This window comes from Cibotium barometz, chromosome 5, assembly GCF_041138505.1.
Source record: "Cibotium barometz isolate CiBa-2024 chromosome 5, ASM4113850v1, whole genome shotgun sequence".
Lineage (NCBI taxonomy): Eukaryota > Viridiplantae > Streptophyta > Polypodiopsida > Cyatheales > Cibotiaceae > Cibotium > Cibotium barometz.
In genome coordinates, this window is record NC_141050.1 from 50,299,518 (window position 1) to 50,327,442 (window position 27,925).

General features: G+C 45.2%; 1 protein-coding gene across 1 annotated transcript; it reads right to left on the reverse strand.

Moving 5' to 3' along the window:
- LOC147638606 (LRR receptor kinase BAK1-like) lies at positions 1 to 27,925 on the reverse strand. The gene is made up of 11 exons (XM_086798521.1): positions 27,524 to 27,925; positions 25,069 to 25,201; positions 24,853 to 24,924; positions 3,698 to 3,841; positions 3,476 to 3,547; positions 3,015 to 3,086; positions 2,730 to 2,854; positions 2,315 to 2,452; positions 1,808 to 2,149; positions 1,066 to 1,460; positions 1 to 883 (listed from the first exon to the last, which is right to left on the reverse strand). Exons 1-11 carry the CDS (start codon positions 27,615 to 27,617, stop codon positions 569 to 571), a joined length of 1,902 nt encoding a protein of 633 aa, XP_086654647.1. The 5' UTR covers positions 27,618 to 27,925; the 3' UTR covers positions 1 to 568.

Genomic DNA, 27,925 nt, shown 5'->3' on the forward strand with positions numbered 1-27,925 from the left:
TTGAACTGAAATTTTCGGATCATACCAGATAACCATTTCCAAGTCAAAGATATATTCGGCTTGTTTCCCAATCTGCAAGTACCATGAGGAGATGAAACACAAAAACCATCCCAACCCTCCAAACCATCTGTAGGTTGAGCTTGTTTGTAATGTGAGTATTGTACAGTTACCATCATGCCATCATTACCATGAGTGAGGGCAGTGAGGGCAAAATTTGAAAAAGGAGACAATTACAAGAAGCCAAGAACACCTGACCCTCAGAAGGCATTTGATAATTGAGAACCTGATTCAACCGCCACTGCTTAGTGGTGTTTTTTTAACCAATTTTCCCCTTCTCTAGGCTTGCCAAGAATCTTGTTACAACCTTCTTCGGCTTTAAGAGCATGCATATGCTGTCGGAGACGTCTATCGTGACCTTTCACAAATTATGACAGAAGAGGCCAGCAAAATATTTTTTCTTACTCTGAACTCAATATACAAGAACTCAAGATTTAGTTATATATTGAGGCCCCAAATTTTGATTTTTTTAACAGCAGAGGTTGAATCAGGAGATGAGAGGTGGTTATCACTATCTTGGACCCGACAATTCGACTGCATGTAGGTTGTCCACTGAGTCCACAATCCAGTCACTCCTATGTGGGACAAGCTCAACCTCTTGACTGCGGACCACCTCGACCTTTTGCCACTCTTCCCAGCGCTCTGCTAAGCCATCACCTTCCAGCATGCGCACCACTTCCGACATCTTGGGTCTGTCCATTGGCGAGCTTTGTGTGCAGAGTAGAGCAACTTGAATCAGTTGCTCCACTTCATGAGTTTCGTAGTTGGACTTCAAGTCGGGATCAACAAGCATGTCAATCTTCCGCTCTCGAAGCAAACCTTTCACCTGGTTCACAAGCAATGTCATTTGCACACAGACAACCAAAAAAAGGGTTAAAATGTATCCTCATCCCTAAAATAATAATAAGTAGGTGACGCACACGTTGCTGCGGCCAGGCCATACAACAAAAAATACTTTCCCAAGCATGACAAAATGACTAGATGCAAGCACCTCTTTTGATAACATACCCAATCCAGTAACATGACATCATCATCATTGGCAAGTCGGGCAAGGTCAAATGCCCGTTGCCCCGTGATGAGCTCCAGCAACATAATCCCAAAGCCAAACACATCAGTTTTCTCAGAAGACTTCCCTGTGGAGAGATATTCCGGCGCAATGTGCCCGATGGTGCCACGCACTGCGGTTGTTACATGTGTATCTTTATAATCCATGAGTTTTGCCAGCCCAAAATCTCCTACTACTGCTTCAAACTCTTCGTCCAACAGGATGTTGGCAGCTTTAACATCTCGATGGATGATCTTTGGATCACAGTGATCGTGAAGATATGAAAGCCCCCTGGCAGAACCTAAGGCTATTCTCTTTCGCGTGGGCCAATCCAAAGGTGGCTCTCCGGGATTCCTGTCTGCAAAACATGGAAGCGAAGTGATGTCTAGAACTGTCAGCCACAAATATCAAGAGCAGATTGGAGGACACACACAAGCAACAACATGTTTCTTCTTTTCTGCAAAGTAAGTGACTTCTTTTAAGAAAGAAATTCTACCCTAAATCATGGAACAGAAATCCCGCCCATCCCACAAAACAGGACTGTTCTTAACCAGTCTAAGAAGATGTGTTCGGATATGGGATTGATAAGGGATCACATGACAAAAAAACCCCAACCCAAAAAAAAAAAACAAAACAAAACAAAAAAACAAAAAAACAAGGACAAGTAGACTTAGAATACATTAGGCTAAGAGAACGAGATTTCACCCCGCAATCGTGAAGAGACACTTCCGTTTGGCATGTAGGGATAAACAAGAAGCCGCTCCGTAGGGGTCATACAGAACCCTCTCAGACGAAGGAGGTTGCGATGAACTGCCATGCTTATCATCTCGACTTCCGTCTGAAACTGCAATTCTCCACCTGGACTCCGCTCCTCCTTTAAGCGCTTTACGGCCACAAGTGTGCCGTCAGCTAGACGCCCTTTGTATACTTTACCAAACCCACCTCTACCCAAGATGTTTCTATTGTTGAAGTTGTCTGTGGCGACTTGAAGTTCACGCAAGGAGAAACGTTTCAACTGCCCCAAGTGCACCTCAGGATCTTCTTCAGCTGCATTCAAAAGATATAATCACAGGTTTGGAATCCATCCCTCTCTCTCTCTCTCTCTCTCTCTCTCTCTCTCTCTATTTGACTTCACACAGTGCAAGTTTCTTCACAGCTTCGTTCAACACAGAAATGCTGAAGTAATGTTTACACCACCCGATACGAATGTACCTGGCACATCAAAGAAATGCTCTTGAGGCCTGCGCCTTCGCCACCATGCAAAACCAATCGCAGGAACTGCAAAAATCAAAGCAGCACCTGCAGCAACTCCACCAGCTATAGCACCTGTACTTGAAGATGATCCTCTTCCTACAGCACCAAATTTGCCTGAATCAGTCCATAGTCTGCTGGTGGCAATACACATTCATACACTCGCACTGCACAAATTGGGTAGCACTAGTTCTATCTTCATAATTCGGGTGGATACAGAACACTCCCCTGTCCATGGGACCGCCAGGAATTGGACAGGCACGATTGCCTGTCCATCCCTTGGGCTGTCTGGATGGACCCTGCTTACACAGGCATTGTGTCCTGTATCCAGCATTGGCTGCAATCAGTTTTAGAGCTCAAAGCAGATATGTTCCACCTCCATTAGTTGCACTGTTCGAAGGACTCGGAGGTGGTTGAAAAGGTGGTGGGGGAGGAAACGGAGGTTCCCCAGCGCATGGTTTACCGACCACAGAACCACAAAGATTGCTGTTGCCAGAAAAACTGCCATGAAATTTGGAAAAGGATCAAATCATTAAAAGATATAAAAAGGATCCCAGGGGGTGGCCCCAAGCATGAGTACAAGGGAGACCACATTGTTGATTGTAATATTGATTCCCAGGACCCTATGACATACGATAAAAAAACTAAGAAGACTGTATACCTGATTGGAGTGAAAAGGGAAAAGGAACCATTCGTGGGAACCCGTCCAGATAGATTGTTGTTTGAGAGATCACTGAAAGCAGCTTCGAAGAAGGTTACATGGTGAAAAGGCATAAAGGGAGCATGGAGCTAGCTACAACTACAGCTAAAAGCATTGTTTGGAGAGAATTGTGTGTGTTTACACACACACACACACACACACACACACATAAATAGATAGAATATATCTATGTCAGGTTTGAGATCATCCTACTGTGCAGTGTGGTACAATAGCCACTTGGGTATGGACCCACCCACAAATGTATACACATACATATATATAAACGTGTGTGCACTGTGTGCGTGTGTCAGGTTTGAGATCACTCTACGGAGAAGTGTGTAAAGGGTACGGACCCACCAACCACTACAACTAAAACCTTATTCCTTCTAGAACAGTAACGTAAGTCCCCAGTCAATACTTACAGCACTTGAAGGGCATTGACATTCGTCAATGAAACGGGAATGGTACCATCCAAAGTATTGTTGTTCAATCGGCTGTGCAACATGTAAGAAGAATAAACACCCATCAGTTCATGGATAATCTTAAACTTTTGCATGCATGTATCAAACACTATATACAGTATTGTATAAAAGTATGCACTAAGAAAGACAGCTGAAGAGGAAGGACATGGAAGAGTGTCTCACAGGAAACGGAGATGGACCAGCTTTCCTAACGTATCAGGTATTCCTCCGGTGAACTTATTCTGATACAAGTCAAGACTCACTAGCTCTGTTAAATTGCCTAGCTCTTTTGGAATGCCTCCACTAATATTGTTGCTATAGAGTTCCCTGGATTAAGTACAAATGTAAGCCAAACAATATTAGAAAACAACACTTACTTCCTTTCAAAAATCTCTCTCTCTCTCTCTCTCTCTCTCTCTCTCTATATATATATATATATATATATATATATATATATATATATATATATATATATATATATATATATATGTACATTATAATATAATATACATGTATGATATGTATATGTATATGTATATGTATACATATGCATTTACGTTTACGTAGACATTTACATGTATGTGTACACTGTATGTGTATGTATATATATAATGTGTGTGTGTGTGCGTGCGCGCACACACATGTATGTATATATATGTATGTAGGTATGTATGTATGTGTATATATGTGTGCACGTGCGTGTGTGTGCACACCCCTATAGATATAACACACACACACACACACACCCTTATGATGGGGGGGAAGGGGGGTGTGTTATATAGGGGTGTGTGTGTGTGTGCACACTTTTTTTTTGTGAAGCCATTGCTTCTTTAAGGATTCATAGCTGTCCCAAGGTGGGACAGATACTACTGAGATATCAGAAACAATGGGAAAACACCTCCAACTGTTGAAAGGAAAGATCTCGAAGGTCAAAAGAATCTCGGAGAAGAGGCCTCCTAAAAAATGTGAAGCATAGTTCATAGAACTCTACTGCCAAGCCATCCCAGCCAAGAGATTTCCATTTCCCTAAACCACGCACGACATCATGCAACTCTTCCTCTGTTTTTTTTTTTAAGTTTAAAAAAAAAACACACACACACACTCTTTTCCATTTCCATTGCTTTCTGAGACATAACAGTTTGGTTAACCTGTTGCAAAAAAACGCGACGTGCATGCTGCAATGGCTGTGTAGGGGTAGCAAAAAGAGCGGTAAAATGGTTCTATACTTCTGTCTCTAGCTGATGTTTATTTTGAGTCCACTGCCCATTGTTCTTTTTGAGTCTATTAATGGACTGACTCTGCTTGGAAGTATGCTGATTCTTGAAAAAGGCCTTTGAAGGGTAACCTTTTTCCTTGAGAGTTTTTTTTCTTGCCCTAATTTGCCATTTTTGAAGTTTCCTGGCATCATTGCATTTCAGGCAATTTTGGGCCTCTAGAAGATCATCCAGTCTCCTATACTAAATATACTCCGTCATTAATTGTATTGTTGATTTTGCATTCAACACATTTTGCCTTTCCATGCCTATATACCATTTCCCATATTTTCGAGCAACATCTTGGAGCCTGATTGCAAATCTATACCATGCCAGATCTACATCTATCTACATATGGAGCTTTACAAGCTGAATTTCAGCCTCCACCAAAACTTTGCGTAGCTGATGTGTCTGGTAGCTGTTATTGACTATAAGCAAATTATTAAGAGGCAAGGGTACATCATGGGTAGTCATACCAAAATACAAATTCATCCATAAAGGGAAATGATCGAAAGTTTGCATAGAGAAGTCTATGGACACAGCACAAGTAAAGGCATCAAGCTGATCTACATTTAGCATATACCAACGATCCAATCCGGCCCAATAGTCATTGACTGCATTGTGATGGATGGTATATCCTTTTTGGGTAGGCATCAGATGCTTCCACAAGTCACACACTATCATGCTTCGTAGTACATTTTGCATGTCCTTTTCTCAAAAGCAATCATGTGTGATCTATGAGAGCTATTGTCTTCATAGTCTCGTGCATCATTAAAGTCACCACATAAAAAAATATTTGTGATCCATGGATATGCTTGCAATTGTTGCCACATTTGAACTCGGATTGCAGATGTTTGCGAGTATCCAACAAGCTCAGTGCCTCCTCTAAAAGAGAGACCATAGTCCAAGGTATCGGATAAGTATCGGAGAACCCTCAGAGCAGCCTACCAATGAGAATATCGAGGAGCGGAGAAAACTGACTGAGAACACTCACATTGTAAGAAATGCCGCGCCTGGTGTAAGTCAAATAAATAAGAGAACCAACAAGCCTCCAGTTCTGTGTACTGTCCTCAAAGAGGGGGGAGGGATCATCACGGGAGGGCTTGGAGTTAGGATCCATCGGATAAGAAATTGGACGACACTAGGTTATCCCAAATGTCTCCACGAGCTGCTGCAAATATCTGTATTCGCTAAGAAACACTCCACCAAAAGACTGATAGAAAGTAGTGGAGAAGTCCTAAATCAATCATCTGAGCTAAATTTGACCAAAGTTGTTCAATCTTGGCAAGATGTGAACTAGTGAATCAATAAATCACCAACATATAAGACAATCACGCGGAGCAAAGCATCATGAGCAAAGACGTAGAGATTATCTGCAAAACATCTCTAGAATCCAAAGGAAATAAAGAAAGCATCAATCTTATCAAAGGGCTTTGTGGAATCTATACACCTTACCCTCATGTCCAAGAACCTAAAAACCTTGAGGTTGTTCAACATACACCTCCTCATTAAGTCACCATTAAGAAAGGCAGACTTGACAGGCTAGTACCCAAGAGCAAAAAGAGCAAGACATGTTTGAACGGTGGTGTATCTGGCTATAGGAGCAAAAGTTTCCTCATAATCCACACCCTCAATCTAAGAGTACCCCTTTGGAACCAATCTGGCTTTGTGTTTGTCCAGAGATCCATCAGCATGAAACTTGGTCTTAAATACCCAATTGACCCGAATAACCTATCGATACAGAGGCCGGTCCACAAGCTCCCATGTACGATTCCTTTCAATGGAATCAATCTCGGTCTCCATGGCTGCCCGCCACTCAAGAAGAGCAAGAGCCTCTTTAGCTGTAGTAGGCTCATATGATTGTATCATTGTACTCATCATGGCGAGGTTAGAAGAATAACGAAGCTGCTGTAATCTCCATGCCCGTGTCAAAGATTGTGCTTAAGAATCAGCGAGGTGATGAATTCAATATCGGAGAGATGAGAATCACGCACAGTGGTTTTCAGCCATCGTGGAATCTTGGGGGCAATCCTCCATTGCACAGGAGCAAGAGGAGGAGGAGGAGGAGCCACGGGAAGAGAAAGTGGGGGTGGAGAGGCAGGGGGTAAAGAAGTTGATGGTGGAGAAGCTAGTAGTGGAGTTGGGGTGGCCGAGAAAGAAGGAAGGACCTCGATGGTAAGCTCAAGATAAGAGCGAGAATAATCTGATGAGGGTTCAACCCAGTGAACATCGTGAGAAATAACCGAGGATCGCGACTCTGGATCCCATAATTTGTAAGCTTTGGAATGAGAGCTATATCCAAGGAATTGGACTTGGGATCAAACTTAGATCTTTCAAAATCAGGGATATGAACATAGGCATCACAACCAAAAACCCTTAAATGAGAGAAAAGATTTCGGTCCAAAAAAGCCTCCTCTAGAGTCGTTGTGACATGTGAGGGATGGTGACCGTAGTAATCACAACCTTAGTCTGGCTTAACTGCACTTAATGATATTTAAGAGACAAACAGATATACAAGAGATAGACAAGTCTGTGTCAATGCAGTGCAGCTATATTAAATGAATGAATGCGGTTACAATGAGATCCAACTGGATCTGTGCTGCTGAATATGCTGACTATATGCTGGAAATGCGGGATGAACTGCTGATTATGATGCTGAATGCTGTCCTGATGATGAAACGCAGCACTGATGGGCTGGACTGAACTGAATGGGGCTGCGTTTGCTGAGGACGACTGCTGATGAAGATGCGTTAACTGAAGATGCTACTGAAAGTGATGCGTTAACTTATCTGATGCTGATGGTGGGCTGAAACGCATGATGCTCCAGAGGAGGCTGCGTTTGCTGAATATGCTGCTGAGGCTGATATGCTGAAACGCCAGATGATCCAAAGGATGATGCGCTTCACTTTGATGAGCCTCCTGATGGCTGAGTGGCTGATGAACTACTGAATGGAGAGGCGCCTATATATATGTGTCTGAGAGGGCTGGTCGGCCAGCACTAATGCAGTCGGCCAGCTCATATCCCCATAAAATACTCATAAAATACCAGTCGGCTGCCTCATAAAATGCCTAAAAATGCCTGTAAAATGCTGATTAAATGCTGGTAAAAATACCTGATGAATCTGTGATGCTAATGATGCTAGAATGAAGCCATGTCACTGTACACCTGACTGGTGTGCACGTGACATTCCCCGCTGCTAAACTGTTGCTGGGTGATAAACCTGGCAACCTTCGACTCTTCTGCGATCCTTCTCCTCCGAACCACTACCCCCTTCTGTCTTCTGCTGGGACTGAGGCCGTCTGCAGGAGTGAAATCCTTGAGCCAAAACTCTATGTACTGCGGGAACTGAATGGCAACTACCTGAGTCACCCCTGACCTGTTCCTGGAAACCTTTCACCTACCATCTCCGTCGTACCTGAAGCTCTGAACCTCCTGAGGCGAATGTTGGAGCAAACTTCCGTCTTCTGTGGAAGAGAAACCCCCTGCTGCCAGTTGAAGCCAAAACTTATGTGCTCCTTTGATGATGGATGTCCTTCTTCCCTGAGAGTTCATGGGTAACATGTATGCAGGACTGACTGCTAAGATGACTGCTAGGATGACTGCTATGCAAACCATGTGCAACCCTATATGCTGTGCAAGAATGCAGATGAATGGGTTACTAATGCAGACCTAAGGGAAAATCCCTAAGGGTGGCTTGCAAAATTTTCAGAACTGGGTTTAACTGTGCGGAAGCGATAAAAATGATGACTGGCTGAATGACTGATGAACTAAACATGCTCTAAGGCTGGTTACCCTGTAACGCTCTGATACCAATGTGACATGTGAGGGATGGTGACCGTAGTAATCACAACCTTAGTCTGGCTTAACTGCACTTAATGATATTTAAGAGACAAACAGATATACAAGAGATAGACAAGTCTGTGTCAATGCAGTGCAGCTATATTAAATGAATGAATGCGGTTACAATGAGATCCAACTGGATCTGTGCTGCTGAATATGCTGACTATATGCTGGAAATGCGGGATGAACTGCTGATTATGATGCTGAATGCTGTCCTGATGATGAAACGCAGCACTGATGGGCTGGACTGAACTGAATGGGGCTGCGTTTGCTGAGGACGACTGCTGATGAAGATGCGTTAACTGAAGATGCTACTGAAAGTGATGCGTTAACTTATCTGATGCTGATGGTGGGCTGAAACGCATGATGCTCCAGAGGAGGCTGCGTTTGCTGAATATGCTGCTGAGGCTGATATGCTGAAACGCCAGATGATCCAAAGGATGATGCGCTTCACTCTGATGAGCCTCCTGATGGCTGAGTGGCTGATGAACTACTGAATGGAGAGGCGCCTATATATATGTGTCTGAGAGGGCTGGTCGGCCAGCACTAATGCAGTCGGCCAGCTCATATCCCCATAAAATACTCATAAAATACCAGTCGGCTGCCTCATAAAATGCCTAAAAATGCCTGTAAAATGCTGATTAAATGCTGGTAAAAATACCTGATGAATCTGTGATGCTAATGATGCTAGAATGAAGCCATGTCACTGTACACCTGACTGGTGTGCACGTGACAGTCGTATGAGAAACCGCCTTTGTAGGAGAACGGTTGATGATGTAAACAACAATGCTCACACCTTCTCCCCAGAAATAGAAAGGAAGATCAGAAGAAAAAAGCATGGTATGGACAATGCTCACACCTTCTCCCCAGAAAGAGAAAGGAAGATCAGAAGAAAAAAGCATGGTACAGGCCATCTCCTGAATAGTCATGTTCTTGCGTTCAATGGTCAACCACACCATTCTGTTGAGGAGTGTGAGGTGTTAAAATTTGACGGCTTGTACCTTTCTGTGAGCAAAAATTATGGAAGGCTTTGGAGATGAATTCTCCTCCATTGTCGGAGCGGACTTACCGAACCTTATGTGTGTTCGCAGTCTCAACCAAAGCCACCCACTCTTGGATGCAGGAGAAAGCCTGAGATTTTTCTGCCAAGAGATAAACCCAAACTTTGTGTGAGTAATCATCAATAATAAGCATAAAGTACCTGGCTCCTCCTTGGGTAGTAGTTCGCATGGGACCGCACAAGTCCATATGAATGAGCTCCAGAATATGAGAAGCCTGATGAGTAGCCTCGTGAGGAAAGGCATCTCAATGTTACTTGCCATGAAGACAAGCCACACAAGTGGACTGGGAGGGTTTCAGTGGCGGAAGACCCTCGACCATCTGTTGAGAAGATAGCAACTACAGAGAAGTATAATTCAGATGCCCATAGCGAGCATGCCACAAATCCGTATCCATATGAGCTACCAAGGCATGATAGATGTGAAGAAGTTGCAACATATGAGATTGGGACTCAATCAAAGAGCCTCTAAAGTCCTTCAACCAATAAAGACCACCTTCCTGGATACCTATGGCAACAATCTGTAAGGTGCTGGTGTCGATGATCTCAAGGACGAAACTGTCAAAGTAGACACCATATCCTTTCTCCGCAATCTGAAAAACTAAGAGAAGATTGTTAGAGAGCTTGGAAACATGAAGCACGTCCCGAATGGTAGAAGACTGGCCCGAGGAAGAGTTAAAGTCGCACATTACCAACCGAAGATGCCTCCAAGTTGGAAGCATCACCAATGGACACCGTCAAAGAGCTGGGACGAATGTCATGAAGAATGATCATGTCAGGAGTCAATTGCGTAGTACACCCACTATCAACCACCCAATCCGTACAACATGAGGTGGAAGGAATAGGAGAGTCAAAAGGAAACTCCTCAATACCGATAAAGACGATCTCCTTGGTGGAAGAGGATTTCTGAGTTTGGTTGGTGCATGAAGACGTTTGATTTGGGATTTCTTAGCAAAACCACCTTCTCTCTTATCCTTGCAACAATTAGGTTGAATGTGACCTTTGAGACTACAATAATAACAGGTAAGCTCTTTATGAGAGAGATTGTTGGCAGACTTGTGGTCACCTTTGTTGCTCGTGGAGACCTTGGATTGCCATTTTCTTTTACCCTTAGCCTGAAGAAGGGTCTCGAAAGTACCCTAGCTAGTCTTCTTTCTCATGGCCCTATCCTGAAGCATGCCAACAATGGTATTTAGAGGAGTAGAAGGAAGAAGTAATATAGTATCACAAAAAGCATAGAAAGTCTCGGGCAATTTGGCGAGGAGTCCATTGACAAAGTCCTAATCGGAAGCTTTGCTCCCCAAAGAGAGTCGAGACGAACCCCTTCTGAATGGTTATGAACTCTGTAACAAATTCCATGATGTTAGGAGTACCAGCAATCTTGAGGTTGGAGCATAGTAGCAGGGAACGCCGTTTCCACCCCTTGGGAACGGTGGTGTAATATGCGGAAGCTTCGGAGAAGGATCAGTACTTCAAAACTCAGAAAACAGCACTCTTTTCGCGACGGAATTAACGCACAAACTGAAAGACGATGTGCAGAAAATAGAGAGAGAAGGGGGAGATGGAGAAGGACACAGTATTGGGTCCCAATTACCCTCTGTAGGGCCCCCACCACGGATGGTGTATTTGCTTTATTAGAATGATGTAAATCTGAAACAAATACAAAGTACTTGACCTTTTCTTGGCTGGAAAACCTGCCCTTGACCTTCAGTCCTTCACCCCTTTGCTTTAGCAATGTTCTTGGCTGTCCTGGCCCTTGGTTGCTTGGAGCACTTGGTGAATTATGAGATGAGTGAAATGATTTATGTCTTGGGTATTTATACCCTCTACTTTATGCAGTCGGCTGGCTTCAGGGAGCTCCACGACTGAATTTAATTATTAAAGTGTTTTCACACTTATACTATGCTGTCCAGCCTGCGCATGCTTCTGGGGCAGCATCCTGGCTGCTGGGCATGCTGCGCAGAGGTGTGGGACAGCTCCCTACACCTGGCCGACTAGGTGGGTAGGATACTAGACCTGGTCGGCTACCTGTCCAGCAGTAGTACAGCTGGCCGACAGCCCCTCCAGCCCATGCCTTGGCTGGTGGGCAAATCTTGGGCCCTCCTGGCCCCTTGGGGGTGGTTCTACACCTCCCCCATGCCCAGACTAAGAATGCAAAATGCAAATCCTTGCACTGGGGTAGCCCTATGGGCTGGCCCCATCTCTACATGCAAACCTACATGCCTACAGATGTCTGGCATCCAGTTGCAAACCAGATACACAGCACATCTGACATCATTCCAGAGGGAGACTCACAGCGCGGACTGGCACTGCTTCATGTGCAGGACAATGCACACCTGACCTTGGACTCATGTGCAGGACAATGCACACCTGACCTCGGACGACTGAGATGGATCCCTGGCTGACTCGTCCCGGACTGGGCTCACATGGGACCAGTTCACCATCCCAGGTCCTGCACCTACTGTACAGAAATGTCTACGTGGCATCCAAGTGCGGGATGCACGTGACATCCCCTTCTGCTTAACTTGACGGAAGCTGCATAGCCTCCAAATAATCCGTCAATAATGCCGGATAGTCTTTGAAAAATTCTTTGTCGAGCCATACCGCTTCATGAGTTCCTCGGTCCTGAAACTTCGTGAGGAACTGTCGTAGTCTTCGGCCTGAGCCATGCTTGAAACGGTGCAGAAGGATCTGTTCTGGAACCATTACTTCTGCTTCATCAATGATGTCTGGTTCCGCTTCGTCTTTGACCTCTGAAGGGGGTGGACCTGCATATGGCTTTAACCAACTGACATGAAATACATCGTGCATAGTCCAACTCGGAGGTAGCTTTAACTGCATAGACACCTCATTAATCTTTTTTCGGATGGGAAATGGTCCGAAGCTCCTGAAAGACAACTTTGGGCATCGCTTGCCGACCTGCTTCAATCTTTGCTTCATAATCCGAAGATATACCCAATCTCCTTCCGAAAACTTCATGTCCCTTCGGTCTTTATTGGCCTGTCGAGTGTAGGCCTCTTGCGCTTTAGCCAATCTGTCTTTAATGGACTCTAGGATCTCTTGGTAAGACTCCGTCACTCTGTTCGCCTCCGGTACTGAAGACGAAGTCCTGGTTAACGACGACTGGAAAGGTCTTCCAAACGCTGCCTCATATGGAGTCCTGCCAATAGCTGAAGAAAAAGAGTCATTTAAAACAGCTTGAACTAAAGGCAAAAACGATTCCCACTTACCTTGCTGATCGTGGACATAACACTTCAGCACATCAAAGGCCAACTGGTTGTATATCTCTGTCTGGCCATCTGTCTGTGGGTGGAATGCACTGGGAAAATTCAACTTAGTACCAAAATTATCAAACAATGCCCTCCAAAAATGACTGGTAAACTTGGCATCTCGGTCTAACACTATGGTCCTAGGAATCCCACCAATCGGGTACCAATGCCGAATGAATAGCTGGGCAACATCCTCGGCGGTCACATTGGCCCTGCAAGGAATAAGCATAACAAATTTGCTGAACCTGTCAACAATAGTCAAACACTGTGTATTACGCTTACTCGGACTGGGAGGCAGATTTGTGACAAAGTCCATCGAAATGTCTTGGAAAGGACCCTCAAGAATTGGCAAAGGCTGTAACAACCCTATCTTCTTTCCACAAGGAGCTTTCACCTTTTGACAAATGTCACAGCGTTGTACATATGTAAACACATCACGCCTCATCTTTGGCCAATAGTATTGCCGTTCTAATTTCTCCAGAGTCGAATTCATGCCCCTATGACCACCCGTAATGGCGTCATGGGCATCATGGAGAAGAGCTGCCCGGAATGATTTCATGACACATAGTCGGCCTTTGTAGAAAAGCCAACCATCGCGTATCAGAAAATGGCATGGTCCTGTGGCATCCAATGCCTGTTCGCACTGTGTACCGAATTCCTCGGAATCCGAGTACGTGTGCTTCATGTCTTCTAGTCCTGTACCAACAAGGTCAAGTCTAGTGGTCTGAATCGTAGATACTTGTCCCTTCCTGCTCAAAGCATCGGCCACGGGATTGGCCTTTCCTGGAAGGTACTCAATCATACCACCGAACTGCTGGAATATCTGACTCCAGCGGTGTTGTCGATCACTCCACTGTGCACTTGGCATCGTCTGAATCCAGCGCAATGCCTGATGGTCAGTGCGGACCTCGAAGTCACGGCCATACAGGAAATGTTTCCAATGTTTCAAGGCCTGTATGACTGCGAGGAGTTCACGATCATAGACTGAGTAGTTCTTTTCGGCATGCAGTAACTTACGAGACATGTAACTTGTAAGCTACTGGATGACCATTCTGTTGCAATACACCTCCAATTGCGATGTTACTCGCATCGGTGATCACCTGAAATGGTTCGTCCCACGAGGCAAGGGCTAAACAAGGCGCTTCTGACAAAGCCACCTTGAGAATCTGGAATGCCTCCAACGCTCGTGGAGTCATTCGAATCTTTTGCCTCCTTGTTTTCACTCCCTTTAGCAGATCGGTGAGGTCTGCCGAGAGATCAGAAAACTTGTCAATGTGGGTGGAATATGCCTGGCATATACCCACAAATGATCTAATGTCATAAGCGGTCTGAGGTACTTCCCAGTTAACAATCTCGGCTACTTTAGCCGGATCAAGTCGAATGCCTTCGGCACTGATTATATATCCCAAGTAATATACCTGGAACAGATAAAATTCTGACTTCTTTTCATTGATATAGAGCTCGTTGCTTTCCAGCAACTTAAGGACTTTCTCCACATCAATGTCATGCTGCTCAACTGTAGCTGAAAATATGAGTATGTCATCCAGAAATATGAACACACACACTCCAATCAACTCCCGGAAAATACGCATCATCATGCGGTTAAATGTAGCTGGGACGTTCGTCAATCCAAATGGCATAACCACAAATTCATAGTGGGCCCGTTCTGTACGGAAAGCTATCTTGGGGATGTCCCCCTCAACAATCCAAACCTGGTGGTACCCACTCTTTAAATCCAATTTAGAGAACACCTTAGCTCCATTCAGCCTCTCGAGAATATAGTCAATTCGAGGCATCGAGAATCTGCTCTTGATAGTCAGCTTGTTGAGTGCACGATAATCGACACACAACCGAGAAGACCCATCTTTCTTCTTGACAAATAAGATCGGTGCTACAAATGGCGACACGCTGGGGCGGATGAAGCCAGCTTGCAACAATTCTTGGAGTTGGCGGTCCAACTCCGATTCCATTGCCTTAGAAAGGCGATACGGAAACTTGCTCAGGGGTTCCGAGCCTGGGAGGAGGTCAATCTTGTGATCCTCCGGTCTGGACGGGGGAAGCTGGGGAGGGAGACTGTCCCGAAGAAAAATCTTCTGGAACTTTTCATGGAGAACCGAGTACTTCTCGGAAGCACTGGCCACCGCCTGGGCTGTCTGGATGTAAATCATCGCACACTGTGCGCCTTTCCTGACTGCTCGCTTAGCCTGCAAGTGGCTTATGAGCGGAAGTTTGGAATACCTGGCTCACACTTAATGGTCACCGGGGTGTTTAACACATTCCGATCAATCTGGAACGTGTGCCCTGGTCATGGGCGCCCTTCTGCTTATCTTCGAGCTCCTGGGTAATAATTGCTCCAACTGAAGCACCGGGGGTTGAAGAAGTAGGGGTAGCCGCTGGGATCTGTGGGGGAGCTGTGCTCACCACAAAAGCTGTGGAGGCGGCGGCGGCCTTTGGAGGCTTCTTCGGACAATCCCGAGAAGTATGTCCTTTTGTGTGACAAAAGTAACATCTACCCTCCTTCCTGTACTGAGAAAGCTCCTCAGCACTCAACTTGCCACCTGTCTTGCCTCCCTCCGCTTTTTGGTCCGGAGTGTAAGCTTAGACGCATTGTTCGAGTTCTTGGAGCCAGAGGCTCCCGGGCTCTGTCCTGGGGAAGACCCCGTCTGGTTCTGGCTTTTGCCCCCCGAGGTGTTAGCCTTGGGAGAAGCCGGCTGGGAAGTCTTGGGCTTGCCACCATTGTGTTTCATTTCTGCACTCTGCGCAAGCGAGAGTGCGTCCTCAAAGGTGGCTGGCCTAAACATACGCACCTCCCATTGGATTTGCATGTCCAAGCCATACAAAAACTGCCCTTTCTTGTCCGCATCAGATAAGCCTAATTGTAGACACAAGGTCGAAATTCTATTGGCAAACTGAAGGACTGGTTGCGCATTCTGACGCGCACCCCTGAACTCGTCTTCGAGTCGCTCAAGGTAGTGGGGCGGTAAAAACCGCTGCTTAAGGTCACGGACGAACTCGTCCCACCCATAAGCTGCCATACCTGATCTGGTGTGGGCATGAGCCCACTGAGTCCACCAAGGAATGGCCTCACCTTCCAAGTGCCAACTGGCTAAGATCACTTTGTCAATATCTGATTTCCTAACTGCGGCAAAGTAAGCTTCAAATTGATGTAACCATGAATACAGAGTAGTGGGATCGAGTTTACCATTATACTTACTGAAATTCATTTTCTCGAGAAAATGATTCGAGGGCACCGCCAGTGTCAATCTGGCGTCCAAAGCTCTGAGGTAACGCTCGTGTTCCACTCGTCGCATGGCGTCGTCTTCGCGTTGTCGAATCTCCAATGCGCGCATCTGCATCTCAAGCAAGGAGCTTGGCTGCGGCTGTGACCCTGCGAGAGGGTCCCTGTGACGAGAATCTGGTATCTGGGATACGGAAGGAGAGGGAGGAGGAGATGGAAAACGCGACGCTGGCGAGCGAGAACGCTCCTCCAGAGCCAAAATCCGCGCCTTCTGCTCATCCAACTTGGTTGTCTGGTCTGCGATTGCTCGCATCATCTACTGGAACATGTCTTGTACACTCAAGCCGGGTGCCCTCGCTGGGCTGCCTGGTGCACTCTGGTCCCATGGTTCTGGTTCTCTCTCGTCGCCGAAGTTCGCCATAGCGGGAAAATGCAATTCCTTTCCGGAACGCAATCTGACCATCCACTATATGTGTGGGAGACTTCCGGAGGCTTCCGGAGGCTAAAAACCAACCGTCCTTCGAGGGACAGGAGTCACTCCGAAAGGGGTAGTCCACCGGCGTCTAAAAACCAACCACACAAGCGAAAAAATTTTCTGGTTTTCTTTGCTGAATCTTTGTCCTTGAAGTGAGCTCTGATACCACTGTAATATGCGGAAGCTTCGGAGAAGGATCGGTACTTCAAAACTCAGAAAACAGCACTCTTTTCGCGACGGAATTAACGCACAAACTGAAAGACGATGTGCAGAAAATAGAGAGAGAAGGGGGAGATGGAGAAGGACACAGTATTGGGTCCCAATTACCCTCTGTAGGGCCCCCACCACGGATGGTGTATTTGCTTTATTAGAATGATGTAAATCTGAAACAAATACAAAGTACTTGACCTTTTCTTGGCTGGAAAACCTGCCCTTGACCTTCAGTCCTTCACCCCTTTGCTTTAGCAATGTTCTTGGCTGTCCTGGCCCTTGGTTGCTTGGAGCACTTGGTGAATTATGAGATGAGTGAAATGATTTATGTCTTGGGTATTTATACCCTCTACTTTATGCAGTCGGCTGGCTTCAGGGAGCTCCACGACTGAATTTAATTATTAAAGTGTTTTCACACTTATACTATGCTGTCCAACCTGCGCATGCTTCTGGGGCAGCATCCTGGCGTGACATCATTCCAGAGGGAGACTCACAGCGCGGACTGGCACTGCTTCATGTGCAGGACAATGCACACCTGACCTTGGACTCATGTGCAGGACAATGCACACCTGACCTCGGACGACTGAGATGGATCCCTGGCTGACTCGTCCCGGACTGGGCTCACATGGGACCAGTTCACCATCCCAGGTCCTGCACCTACTGTACAGAAATGTCTACGTGGCATCCAAGTGCGGGATGCACGTGACAGGTGGAACGCGTTCCCCCAAGGCTGAGATGCCTAACCCGGGTGGAACGTGCATGGGGGAACGATTTGGCATGGGAACGGCCAAGGGAACGTGGGGGAACAGTTACATGGAATGTCTGGCTACCATTCCCCCTTTGGGGAACGTTTTTTATGTTTGGCCAAGAAAAAAAAAAAGTGTACCTGCTGTTGCGAGCCGCCTGTGGATATCCTTGAAAGACGTACCGTATTGTCGCCTGCCCGCATACTTCCTAGGCTCGTGCGGCATGCCTGCTTGACACCTCTGAGTCACGAGTGGGCTCCTCTCTCGAGTCTCTTTAGACATCGACTCCTACTTTCCAAGGCAAGGCCGCAAGGCTACGCACTTTTTCCTCTCTCTCTCTTTCTCTCTCGTTCCCCTTACCATTCCCCCTCGTTCCCATTCCCCCTATGGCTCGTTCCCGTTCCCGTTCCCGTTCTATTGCTACTATGGGTTGGAGAGCTGATTCTCCAAGGCTACCTTCTAAGCAGAGTTCATAGTGATACCTCCTAAGGATGGTATCCCACAATTCTTTTGCAATTTCCTCATCATTGTCGTCAAATTGACAAGCAGTAGAGGGTTTATGTTGAAGAAGATAAAGACATGAGCCCTTGCATCTTTGCCAGCCCAGGCATCAATCTCAACCCGAGGAGACGTAGCATCGAGAGAGGCATTAGTACAAGAAACAATACTCCATAGCCGATGATATCAAAGGAGAGTCTTCATCTGTAGTGCCCAATCAAGATAATCGGTTCTATTCCTTGGGAAGTTGAGGAATAGATAAAGAGATGACGCTCGGTGTAGAAGCCATGAAATCCTCCTCTTGAATTACAACGGAAAGACTACAAGTAGGCACCCGGGGGTTGCCCAATCCTCCCTAGATGCTAGGTTAGGTGAAACAAAGATGTAGAACTGTACTCCTACCGGAGATCAAGGCACATAGGTGAAGACGGGAGCCAACCTGATGCCCGATGAAGTAAGGGAGGGAGAGGCTACTGGAGCAAGTGCATGGTGCTACCACTAGTTCGGGGTAGAGACAAAATACAAATTGGGAGAGGAGAGGGATGGCTAGGAAATAAACGCAAAGTTGTAGAAGAAACGCAACAAAAAAACGCTGATTTGTGCGATGAAGTAGATTTATAAACACAACCGCCAAGGGAGCAAAGGAGAAACAAACGCAGGCTAAAAACTCTTCTTGCTGAACTGTGGAAGCACAAGATCTCTGATACCATGTGAGAATATGTGAATGTGAAGCGCATGCAAATAGAGATCACACAAGAGAGAGTAGGCAGCCACCAAGAGAAATCCAACACTTGAGCTAGAGACTAAAAATGTCGTATGTATTGAATTAATAATGAAGGCACAATGGCCATGCTGAACTGTGGAAGCACCAGATCTCTGATACCATGTGAGAATATGTGAATGTGAAGCGCATGCAAATAGAGATCACACAAGAGAGAGTAGGCAGCCACCAAGAGAAATCCAACACTTGAGCTAGAGGCTAAAAATGTTGTATGTATTGAATTAATAATGAAGGCACAATGGCCATGCTTATATACATCTCATGTAGTGCAGTCGGCCAGTAGCATGGGACCACAAATGTCCACAACAAATAAAACTACGTAAAATAGCCTAAGAAATATGGAAAAAATCCCTAAAAGTATCAAATGAATATCTGGATAAAAAAGGGGATAAAATGGACTAAAAGAGAGCTCGAGGTGACATGTCCAACATTCCAAATGCGCAATGGTCAAGTGGTCCAAGAATCCTACCCTTGATCCTATCACACGCATATGATCTCTCCAAGAGTCCTTTCGACAAGCTCATCTAACAAGGTTCAAGAATCCTACCACTTAACCCTAGGATCTGGGAATCATTGATCCTAATCTTGACATAGATCTGCGAAAAGTATCACTTGATCCAATCAAGTCCAATGAGCACCGAGAATAGTACCACTTGTGACTCGTTACCTGGCCCCAAGAATAGTACCACTTGTGTTTGTGCCTAGAACAACAGAGAGACTCCGAGTATAGTACAAAGACCTTCTCCATATTTGAATGGACCTTTAGACCATGGTATTGCTTTCCAAGTCTTCAAGACTAAGATCATCCATGTTGTTTTTTTGAAACCACTCCTTGCAACATTACAAGGGTAAGGTATCCACATAACAAATGCAACAATCTTACTCACTACAAAAGGAAATAAAACAAATACTACAATCTTGCAAAACTTAAAAATATACTTAGGCTTTTATGTTCGTCAGAATCGAATTTTCCTTGTTCTCAAGTATGAAGAGGAGGTCTTCTTATCATTGCCAAATATTCCAAGATCCAAAAGCGGATTTTCTTATATAGCTAGTCCTCTCTCACGAGCAAGTAATCATATGGTTCTCAAATCGGGTTTTTATGCATAACTTGCACAAGCAATTGGCTTGTGAGAAAAATTATTCCTGAATCGTCCGCCGTCGAAATCTCTCAAACTCTAGTAGATGCCTCACTAGTAGGCTAGTGGACTAGTAGGCCTTTGGCTTAACCACACTAATAATCTTGTGGATCCCATTGATCAAACCGTTTTCCTTAGTTTAAAGGAAAGTTGGGCTCTCATACCAATGTAACATGGGGGAGTGTTCACACACGACTATTAATGCAATTAAACACTTAATTCACTTAATTAAAGGTGTTTTCCACTTAAACCACAAGCACAACTTGAGTACTTGTTGACACCACACAAGGACCACAATGGGATGCCATCCCCCCTTGGAATTTATGTCATATTGCCAAGGAAAGTTAATGTTACAAGTTTTGGAGGTGCTTCTTGTGTCTAGCACCAAATTATCCAAAACATCATAATCAATATTACAACATTCGGCCTTTGACCCAATACACCAAATCCTAGTGTAAATATTTCAACACGTGCAGGCATTTGATTCTTCACCATATTCACAAGCCTTCATAAATAAGAAAACAAACAATGAAATCAATAAAACCAAAACACTCCATGAATATCTCCAATTCATGTATAAGAATACAACTCAAAATCTTGCATGTGCATCTGAAACCGGCCTCTGATAGAAACCAGAGTGCGGTAGACTAGCGGTCACCCGTCCACTTGTAGTCTAGATGTGAAAACAAAACAGATTGGAGCTAGAGTGCCCAAATCTGAAAACAAAGCGACAGCTGTTGGCCCCAAAGTGGCGCCCCTTGCGGTATTTCTTTATTCAATTTCAAAAGTGTGAAAGGCTGAGTACATCAAAATCAGCCAAGAGAGTACACCTGTATGTCTAATCTGACAACCCACAATACCTCTTAGCACAGAGGATTCACGCACACAGATCTGTGTCTCAAAGCAACACACTGTACCTTCCTCTGATCAGCCAAGACCACTAAGCACGGCAGCCATGAGCATACATCTGGCATATCTCAAGCACATGATTCAACATCTCAACTCCTACATACATTCACTGTTCAACCTCTTTCTCCACCCTTTTCAATCTGCCATACCCCTCCTCTCACAAGGGGCCAGATAGATCAAATCTACAATAGACATAAGACAATAGAAAGAGAGATAGATGAACAGATGCGGAGCTTACCAAAGTCAGCTCGTGGATCTGCACATGAGGAAGTAGTTGTACCAATCTATACTTGCACACTTGTTTCAACAGCTTTGCATCACGTGTGGGAGTACCTGTCTGTACCTTCCTCTCAGCATCCACTTCAGTGTAATACCCAACTGTGCACACCCGAAAATCTGTACTGCATCAATCCGTACAGCCTCTGCACACGTGTCAGAATCTGTCCGTACAGAATTGTACGGCCAGTTCTGATGTCGCCTGAATGAACTGATGCACCTGCTCCCAGCTGTACCTGCTGTACATCTCTGTACCTGCAATATAGCCACCAGACAGCAGTCGTTCGGCTGTACCTGCTGTACGGCTTCTGTCAGAACCTGCAGCTCCTGTGTCTGCTCAGCAATTCAGCGCCGCCTGCACCAACAGAGAAATCTGCAGCAAAGTGCAGCAGCCGTACTGTACTTGCAGTCATACAGTGCAATACGGACTGCACACGTGGACTGTACGACTGGATTTGCAGAGGAAAACAGCAGCAGCACAGAATTCAGCAGTCGACTTCTTCTCCTTTCTCCTCCACGCTTGAGAATGCACGCTTGTCTCCCAAAAAGCAAGAGAGAGAGAGAGAGAGAAGAGAGAGAGGCATGCACTCCAAAAGTGGAGTTGCCCCTCTCCATAATAATCCTAGGGCCCCAACTTTAATAAATATTAAAGTTCCCTAGGGGCCACTAAGGCCTAGGGGCAACCTTCATTAAACATTAAAATTTTAATGTTCTAGTTTCCCCCTTCACACCTAGGGATGTCCACACATCATTAACTCTGTCCGGGCACCCCCCCCATGTGAATCATTCAATATTTTGACTCAGCAACCACCATGCACACACTTGTGCTGTTCCATTTTCACAGGGCCATGACATGCATCCCACATCTAAAACTGAGTAATTCAGCTTAGTAAAATCAATAAATTATAAAACATGTGCAGGCATTGTATAGACTCTACATACAACTGTCTAGCACGTATGGGTAGATGCAAAAATGCTATGGATTGTTGTAGAAACAAAAACAAGCTGAAAACAGGCCGAAAACAGCCTAAAACAGACTAAAACAACCAAAAACAACACACATTTGCACCAATCTCACAGTAGCATGGTCATATCAATCATGCGTTGTGTAAGAAAACACAATAGTGGAAGCAAGACCTTCACAATACAAAGCCATGAATTGTAGAAAGAAGTGGAGGGTAAACAATATTAATAGTTGCAAACTTTGATTACAAACTCGTGGTTGCCTGTCCACACGTGTGCTCCAAGTAAGGAGCTATGATGGCGAACTAGTTAGACTCTTGACGGAGAATGTCTTGCTTACAAGAGTGCTTGAACACAATGAACTCAATGATGAACAAAGACTGCCAAACTAATCTATATATAGCACCAAGGGTCAACATAGACGTGGGACGACCACATCGACAACACACGACTTGGTCCAAAATGCCCAACCGACTATATCATCCAACTATTAGACTACAACAAAGTCCCATAGAGACTTAGCCCAACTCCCACAGCCATCTTAGACCAAATTGAACCCTCAAACGGGCCCGCAACTCATTAACAGTGTCCTCAATTTTTTGTCCACCAGCACCCACTAATGCGGTCACAGCCCACACAAGCATGCATCCTACTTGCAGAGTGCCAAGTCTACATAAGCCATCTCCTGACCATCTGGCCACATTTGGCCACCATCCAACGTCTCAACTGGGAATTGTCGAGCGTCCAAATGCTACAAATGTTTTTCAAACACCCCTCCTCAATGTCTGCCTGTAGGTAAACTACCTCTTCGGTCCAGCGCCGAGTCGATAAAGATGGCGCTACAAAGAATCTTTCCCAAGATCCTTTGTGAAAATATCTATTCAATTCTCTCTCGATGGGCAATAGACAAGCTTCACCTCTCCATCCATGATAAGCTCACCTTCATGTGAGCATGAAACATTGGATTCTTGGCAAATGCAACTCTAATTGTCGCACTACAACATTGTCACTCCCTTTTGAGCAACACCCATGTCTCCTTAGATCCTTCTCAACAAGACTACATGAAGCAAAGCATGCTGCCCTACTCTATGGTGAGCTCAGGCTAAGTACAACCCAAGGTTGCACATCCAAGGCCTTGCCCACATGTTTTACATGTCTAGGGTACAAAAACCCTAACAAGCTCTGCCTTTACAAAGTCGACCAAGGTAAACAAGAGTTCTCAGATTTCTGCCCCTATACACACGAGTCTCCTTATCCCTCTCTCTCAAAATCCACATACTTCAACCTGGTAATAACCCTAGAAAGCATACATCTTAACGACAAAATCAACTAAGGTGCTGAGAGAAATACCTGGAAACCAGATGCAATATAAACCATGAAAAACACGCAAACCTTTGTAGACTTAGCGTTTAGGTCGCTCTGATACCAAGGTAAGAGGCCTCCCAAACCTATCCAACCAAGATCTCCTAAACACAGTCCAACACAAGATTAGAGAAAACCCAGTAAAAGGGGTGCAAGCAAGCTCACCACCCAACCATAGGATCAGTACTTCGATCCACCCCCGAGCCAAGGGCTAAGGTTACACTCCACAGATACATGCCAGTCAGCACTAGCATCCCATACCACTAGTGCCTGCCCACAAAGGCCCTCGACAAGACTATCTGCGATCTGCCATGTCCGCGACAGGAGTAGAAACTTTGGTCCAGGCACTGAACCATCAGAAGTGCACCGCACAACTGACTACCAAATAATAACCGAAGGTATCACTTACATTGTGATAATTGCCGCTATAAATAGCTAACCTACTATATATATCAAGTAGCCTAGTTTTATTAATTCTGAACTTTAGCCCACTGTATCTGCCTGCTATCTCCCAATCCCAAGGCCGACCCTACTGGATTAGGCCTACTAATCCGAGGATTAGCTCCAGCTACATAACATCCCCTCAAATTTAAAAAAAACACATTATATTGATAAGAGAATGAAGCTGCCACCTAGATATTCTGGACTATGGACAAAAACCCACAGCCACAGAAACTGCTGACTTTGCAAGACTGGAAATATAAATAAAATCTTTTCATATTCATTGTCTAGTATGAGACATTGCCCGCAGGACTTCCCACCCAAACACAAAGAAGACCAAATGAAAAGGGCTCACTGGAGCATGCAAGGAAACAAACCTCTCCCTAAAACCAGTCAGATACACCCAATGCACAAACATTTGACGCCACACAAGTGAATGAAGCCCGATACTAGAGTTGAGTGCCAGCTTGTCAACACTACTCTGGTCACACTCGGCAGCCTTGAAGATAATGGCATTCCAAGGACATGAACTACCTTCTGTCTTTCTGCCTGCAGGCTAAACTGTGCCTATTGTCCAAGCTGCATCAGAGCTTCCCTTGTTTCCTCCCATAGCCAGCTTGTTGTGCACCGATAGGTGTACAGCCCTAGCAAGGGTCTTGTCGTGAACTTGCTCTTTCAATGATGCAAAACCATAAAAATGCACTTGAAAGCTAGAGGATTAGGATAAAACTCCACTAAGTGGGTGGACTCCCAGAGATCATAGGTCACTTCATTTCACTACCCTTATATGACTCAGTGGAGTTTCGAGACTTTGAATTTCACAGCCTATCTATTTTAGCAAACTATATAATGCACTTCTAATGAAGAGGCAAAAACTTACAGATACTGGAGATATTGAAGATCACCAAGATCAGGCACTAAGCTGCCCGACAACTGAGCATTTCCAAGGTCACTGCATGAAGAATAACAGAAAATGGTGTTACTTTCCATCTCGTGTCCCTGCTGGTCATGAAGATAACTCACACTAAAAACTACTCATGGTGGTATCACAAAAGCATTGCAAAGCAGGGTTATATGCAGGGAATACAGTACTTACACCCTGATTACATAATTGGTAGGATTGCAAGTGACATGAAACCAAGTGCATGGATTCACAAGAGTGGGGTCCCAGCTCTGTAGCACATTGCTTGGATCAGTCAGAGCAAGCCTTAGATTATGCAATGCGTCACCTGCTTGCCAAAATGAGAACTTACTCAGCATAATTCCATTTTCAAAAACATATAATATCAACCACAAGTACATTCCACACGATATGCTCAAGAGCATCACAAAGCACCATCTTCTATGCACTGTTATCACCTTTTTCTATGCAGTTTCAACTTACGGACATAGAAGACTTCAACCATACGGTTTGTGAGGTTATATTTTAGTTCATTTCCTTAAAAAGTTTTAACCTGTGCTGACCCATGAGAATATCTCAATGCATGGCACCTTTGATCCCGGAGCACCAAGGCCATCAATGGCACTCGTACCATCAAGGGCTATTCAATACAAACTTCTAAGCAAAAGCGGCCAAATGTATGGCATTAAGCTTGACTGATTGGGCCCCAATATGCTGGCCCATTGGCTTGGCAAGGACAACACCTGTCTTCAGCTGTCCCTCATGCTCCACAATTGTGAGTCATGTTGACAGGCCATGGTGGGACAAGAGCAGCTCCTGAAGATTAAGTTACCCAAGGGCTCATTTTTTACCCAAAAATGTTTAGCTATCCTCATCTGCATCAAGGTGCAAAAAAACTTAATGCCCCTCCACACATCACAAGATTTAATGTCTGTCCTTCATAATCCACACCTGAGTCATGTTGACAGGCCAGCCACCATGGTAAAGATGAAGACAACCAAGGTCTCGTTTTTTACCCAATCTTCATCTGCATCAAGGTGCAAAAATATTTAATGCCCCTCCACACATCACAAGGGCAAGACTAAAGTTAGCAGCCTTTAGGTGGCTAGGGTAAATAAAGGTCAAATTCTAGAATAGAAGGGATTTGCTTTTTTTCCAGAACACATCAACCCCAAGCGACTGGTCATAAAGAATTCAGCTCTCCTCCTCCTCCTGCATGTGCAAATCAGCTGACAAAGACTTTCTTCAGCTGCCCCTTGCGCTCCACACTTTGACTGTAGCCCTTGCTTGTTCTAGCCCAGCTCACATTTACTCTAATGAACCCCATTGCTGCTGCACATCCAGCTTATACTTTCTTGCTATGAGCCTACATGTTCAACTCGGCCAGCCATATTGCTGCCAAATCCACAAGTTCAGGGGCCTTCCTTTTCTAATGCCTAAATCCTACTGATGCCGCCTGCTTGTTTAAGCGACCCCTGACTAAGTCAACAAGGACTGAGTTGAAGAGCACACCGTGTGAAGTGAAGGCCCAACCTTAAGCCATAAATCTTGAATGAGTGTGAATGTCTTTGTCACAAAAGACTCCAACATCTAAAAAGTAACGCTTGAAACACCACAATCAGACCTCCTCCACGTGATATGACTGACTACTTGAAACATGTTACTTCATGGATGAAAATTGATTTCCATGCCAGCCAGAACGCAAATTATGCTGCATTGGTGAATACCCATTGCACTGATGACACTGGATTTTCCAGATAATTCTCAAATGCATATCTTCATAGATGGACTGTGTACTGTACTCTCATTTGCAACATAGACCTTAATGACATCCTGTTTCAACTGCATTCACAAATGCATGAAGCTGTACATCATATTGTCCCATTCATGCATTTTGGCATAATGTCTACAGTCCCATTTTCCGATGCCAATGTCCACTGTAATGGGTCCAAGTCAAGTTTTTAAAAGAAGGGATCAGATCAATGCCTCCCTAGAACCCACTGGCAGGAACCATGCTAATTCAAAACTAGTTACAAAGCATTGTTCAAGTATACATATGGGGTACTTATGGTAGCAAGTTAAAAGCTACTTGGTCCATGACAGTGAGGGGCATATCCTATCTGTGAGACAGGGCCCTTTTTCTGACAAATCGACACAAATAGGGCATTGTGCTGTTTGAGATCAAAGTAATCGAGCACAGTTGAGGGTGTGATGCTGCTTTCCAACTCGATCCGTTGTAGGTCTTATCCAGGGTCACAAAGTCATGTACAGGGTAGTGGAGGCCACGTCTGAGGTCACCATACAGTCAACATAAACTGGTTGGGCCAGCAGCAGCTCCGTAGCATGATCCTAATGGTTGAGTGATGCAAGCCGGAAGCTCGCACACAAAGTGGGGAGCACATTGAGCTGTTTTCCTGCTTGCAGAGATGGCCGTACACCTCCACATTCTCAAAAAAAAAATCGGAGAAAAACATAGCGTGGGCAAGATCCCTTGGGCGGGGGAAACTGAGAGGCGGGGAAAAATGCTCTGTATCATAATGTTGGTAGGGCAGAGCTGTCTTGTTGGAGGCTGTAGACCTGTAACAGGTCAGATCCGGAGACAAAAGTAAAAGAGAAAAACAGAAAGAGAGACAGGGAGACAGAGTCAAACCTTCTGAATTGCAGGATACTCGATGGAGCTGGAGCTGGAGCTGGAGCACGAGCAGGAGCAGGAGCTGCAACAGCAGGAAGAGGGAAGCCCGCATGACGGAAGGCTTTAAAATGCTACCTGCGGGGAGCGATGGCGGGCTGTTGAGGCATTACACGAGGGGGCTTGCAGGAGAAGAAACAGGGGTAAAATACGCCATAGCCACGAAGCTCTGTTGTGCGACCCTGTCGTGCAGGAAAAAGGGTCTTGCTTTCTCTCTCTCTCTCTCTCTCTCTCTACTTTCTGCAATAGGGCGACCCAGCCCTGATCCTATAGTTGCCTGGTGAAAATGACTCAGCGCCGCAGTCAGTAACCGCGGTCAGCATGTGGGCGGCCGAATTTACCAAGCATTTCTTGTTGCCGCTC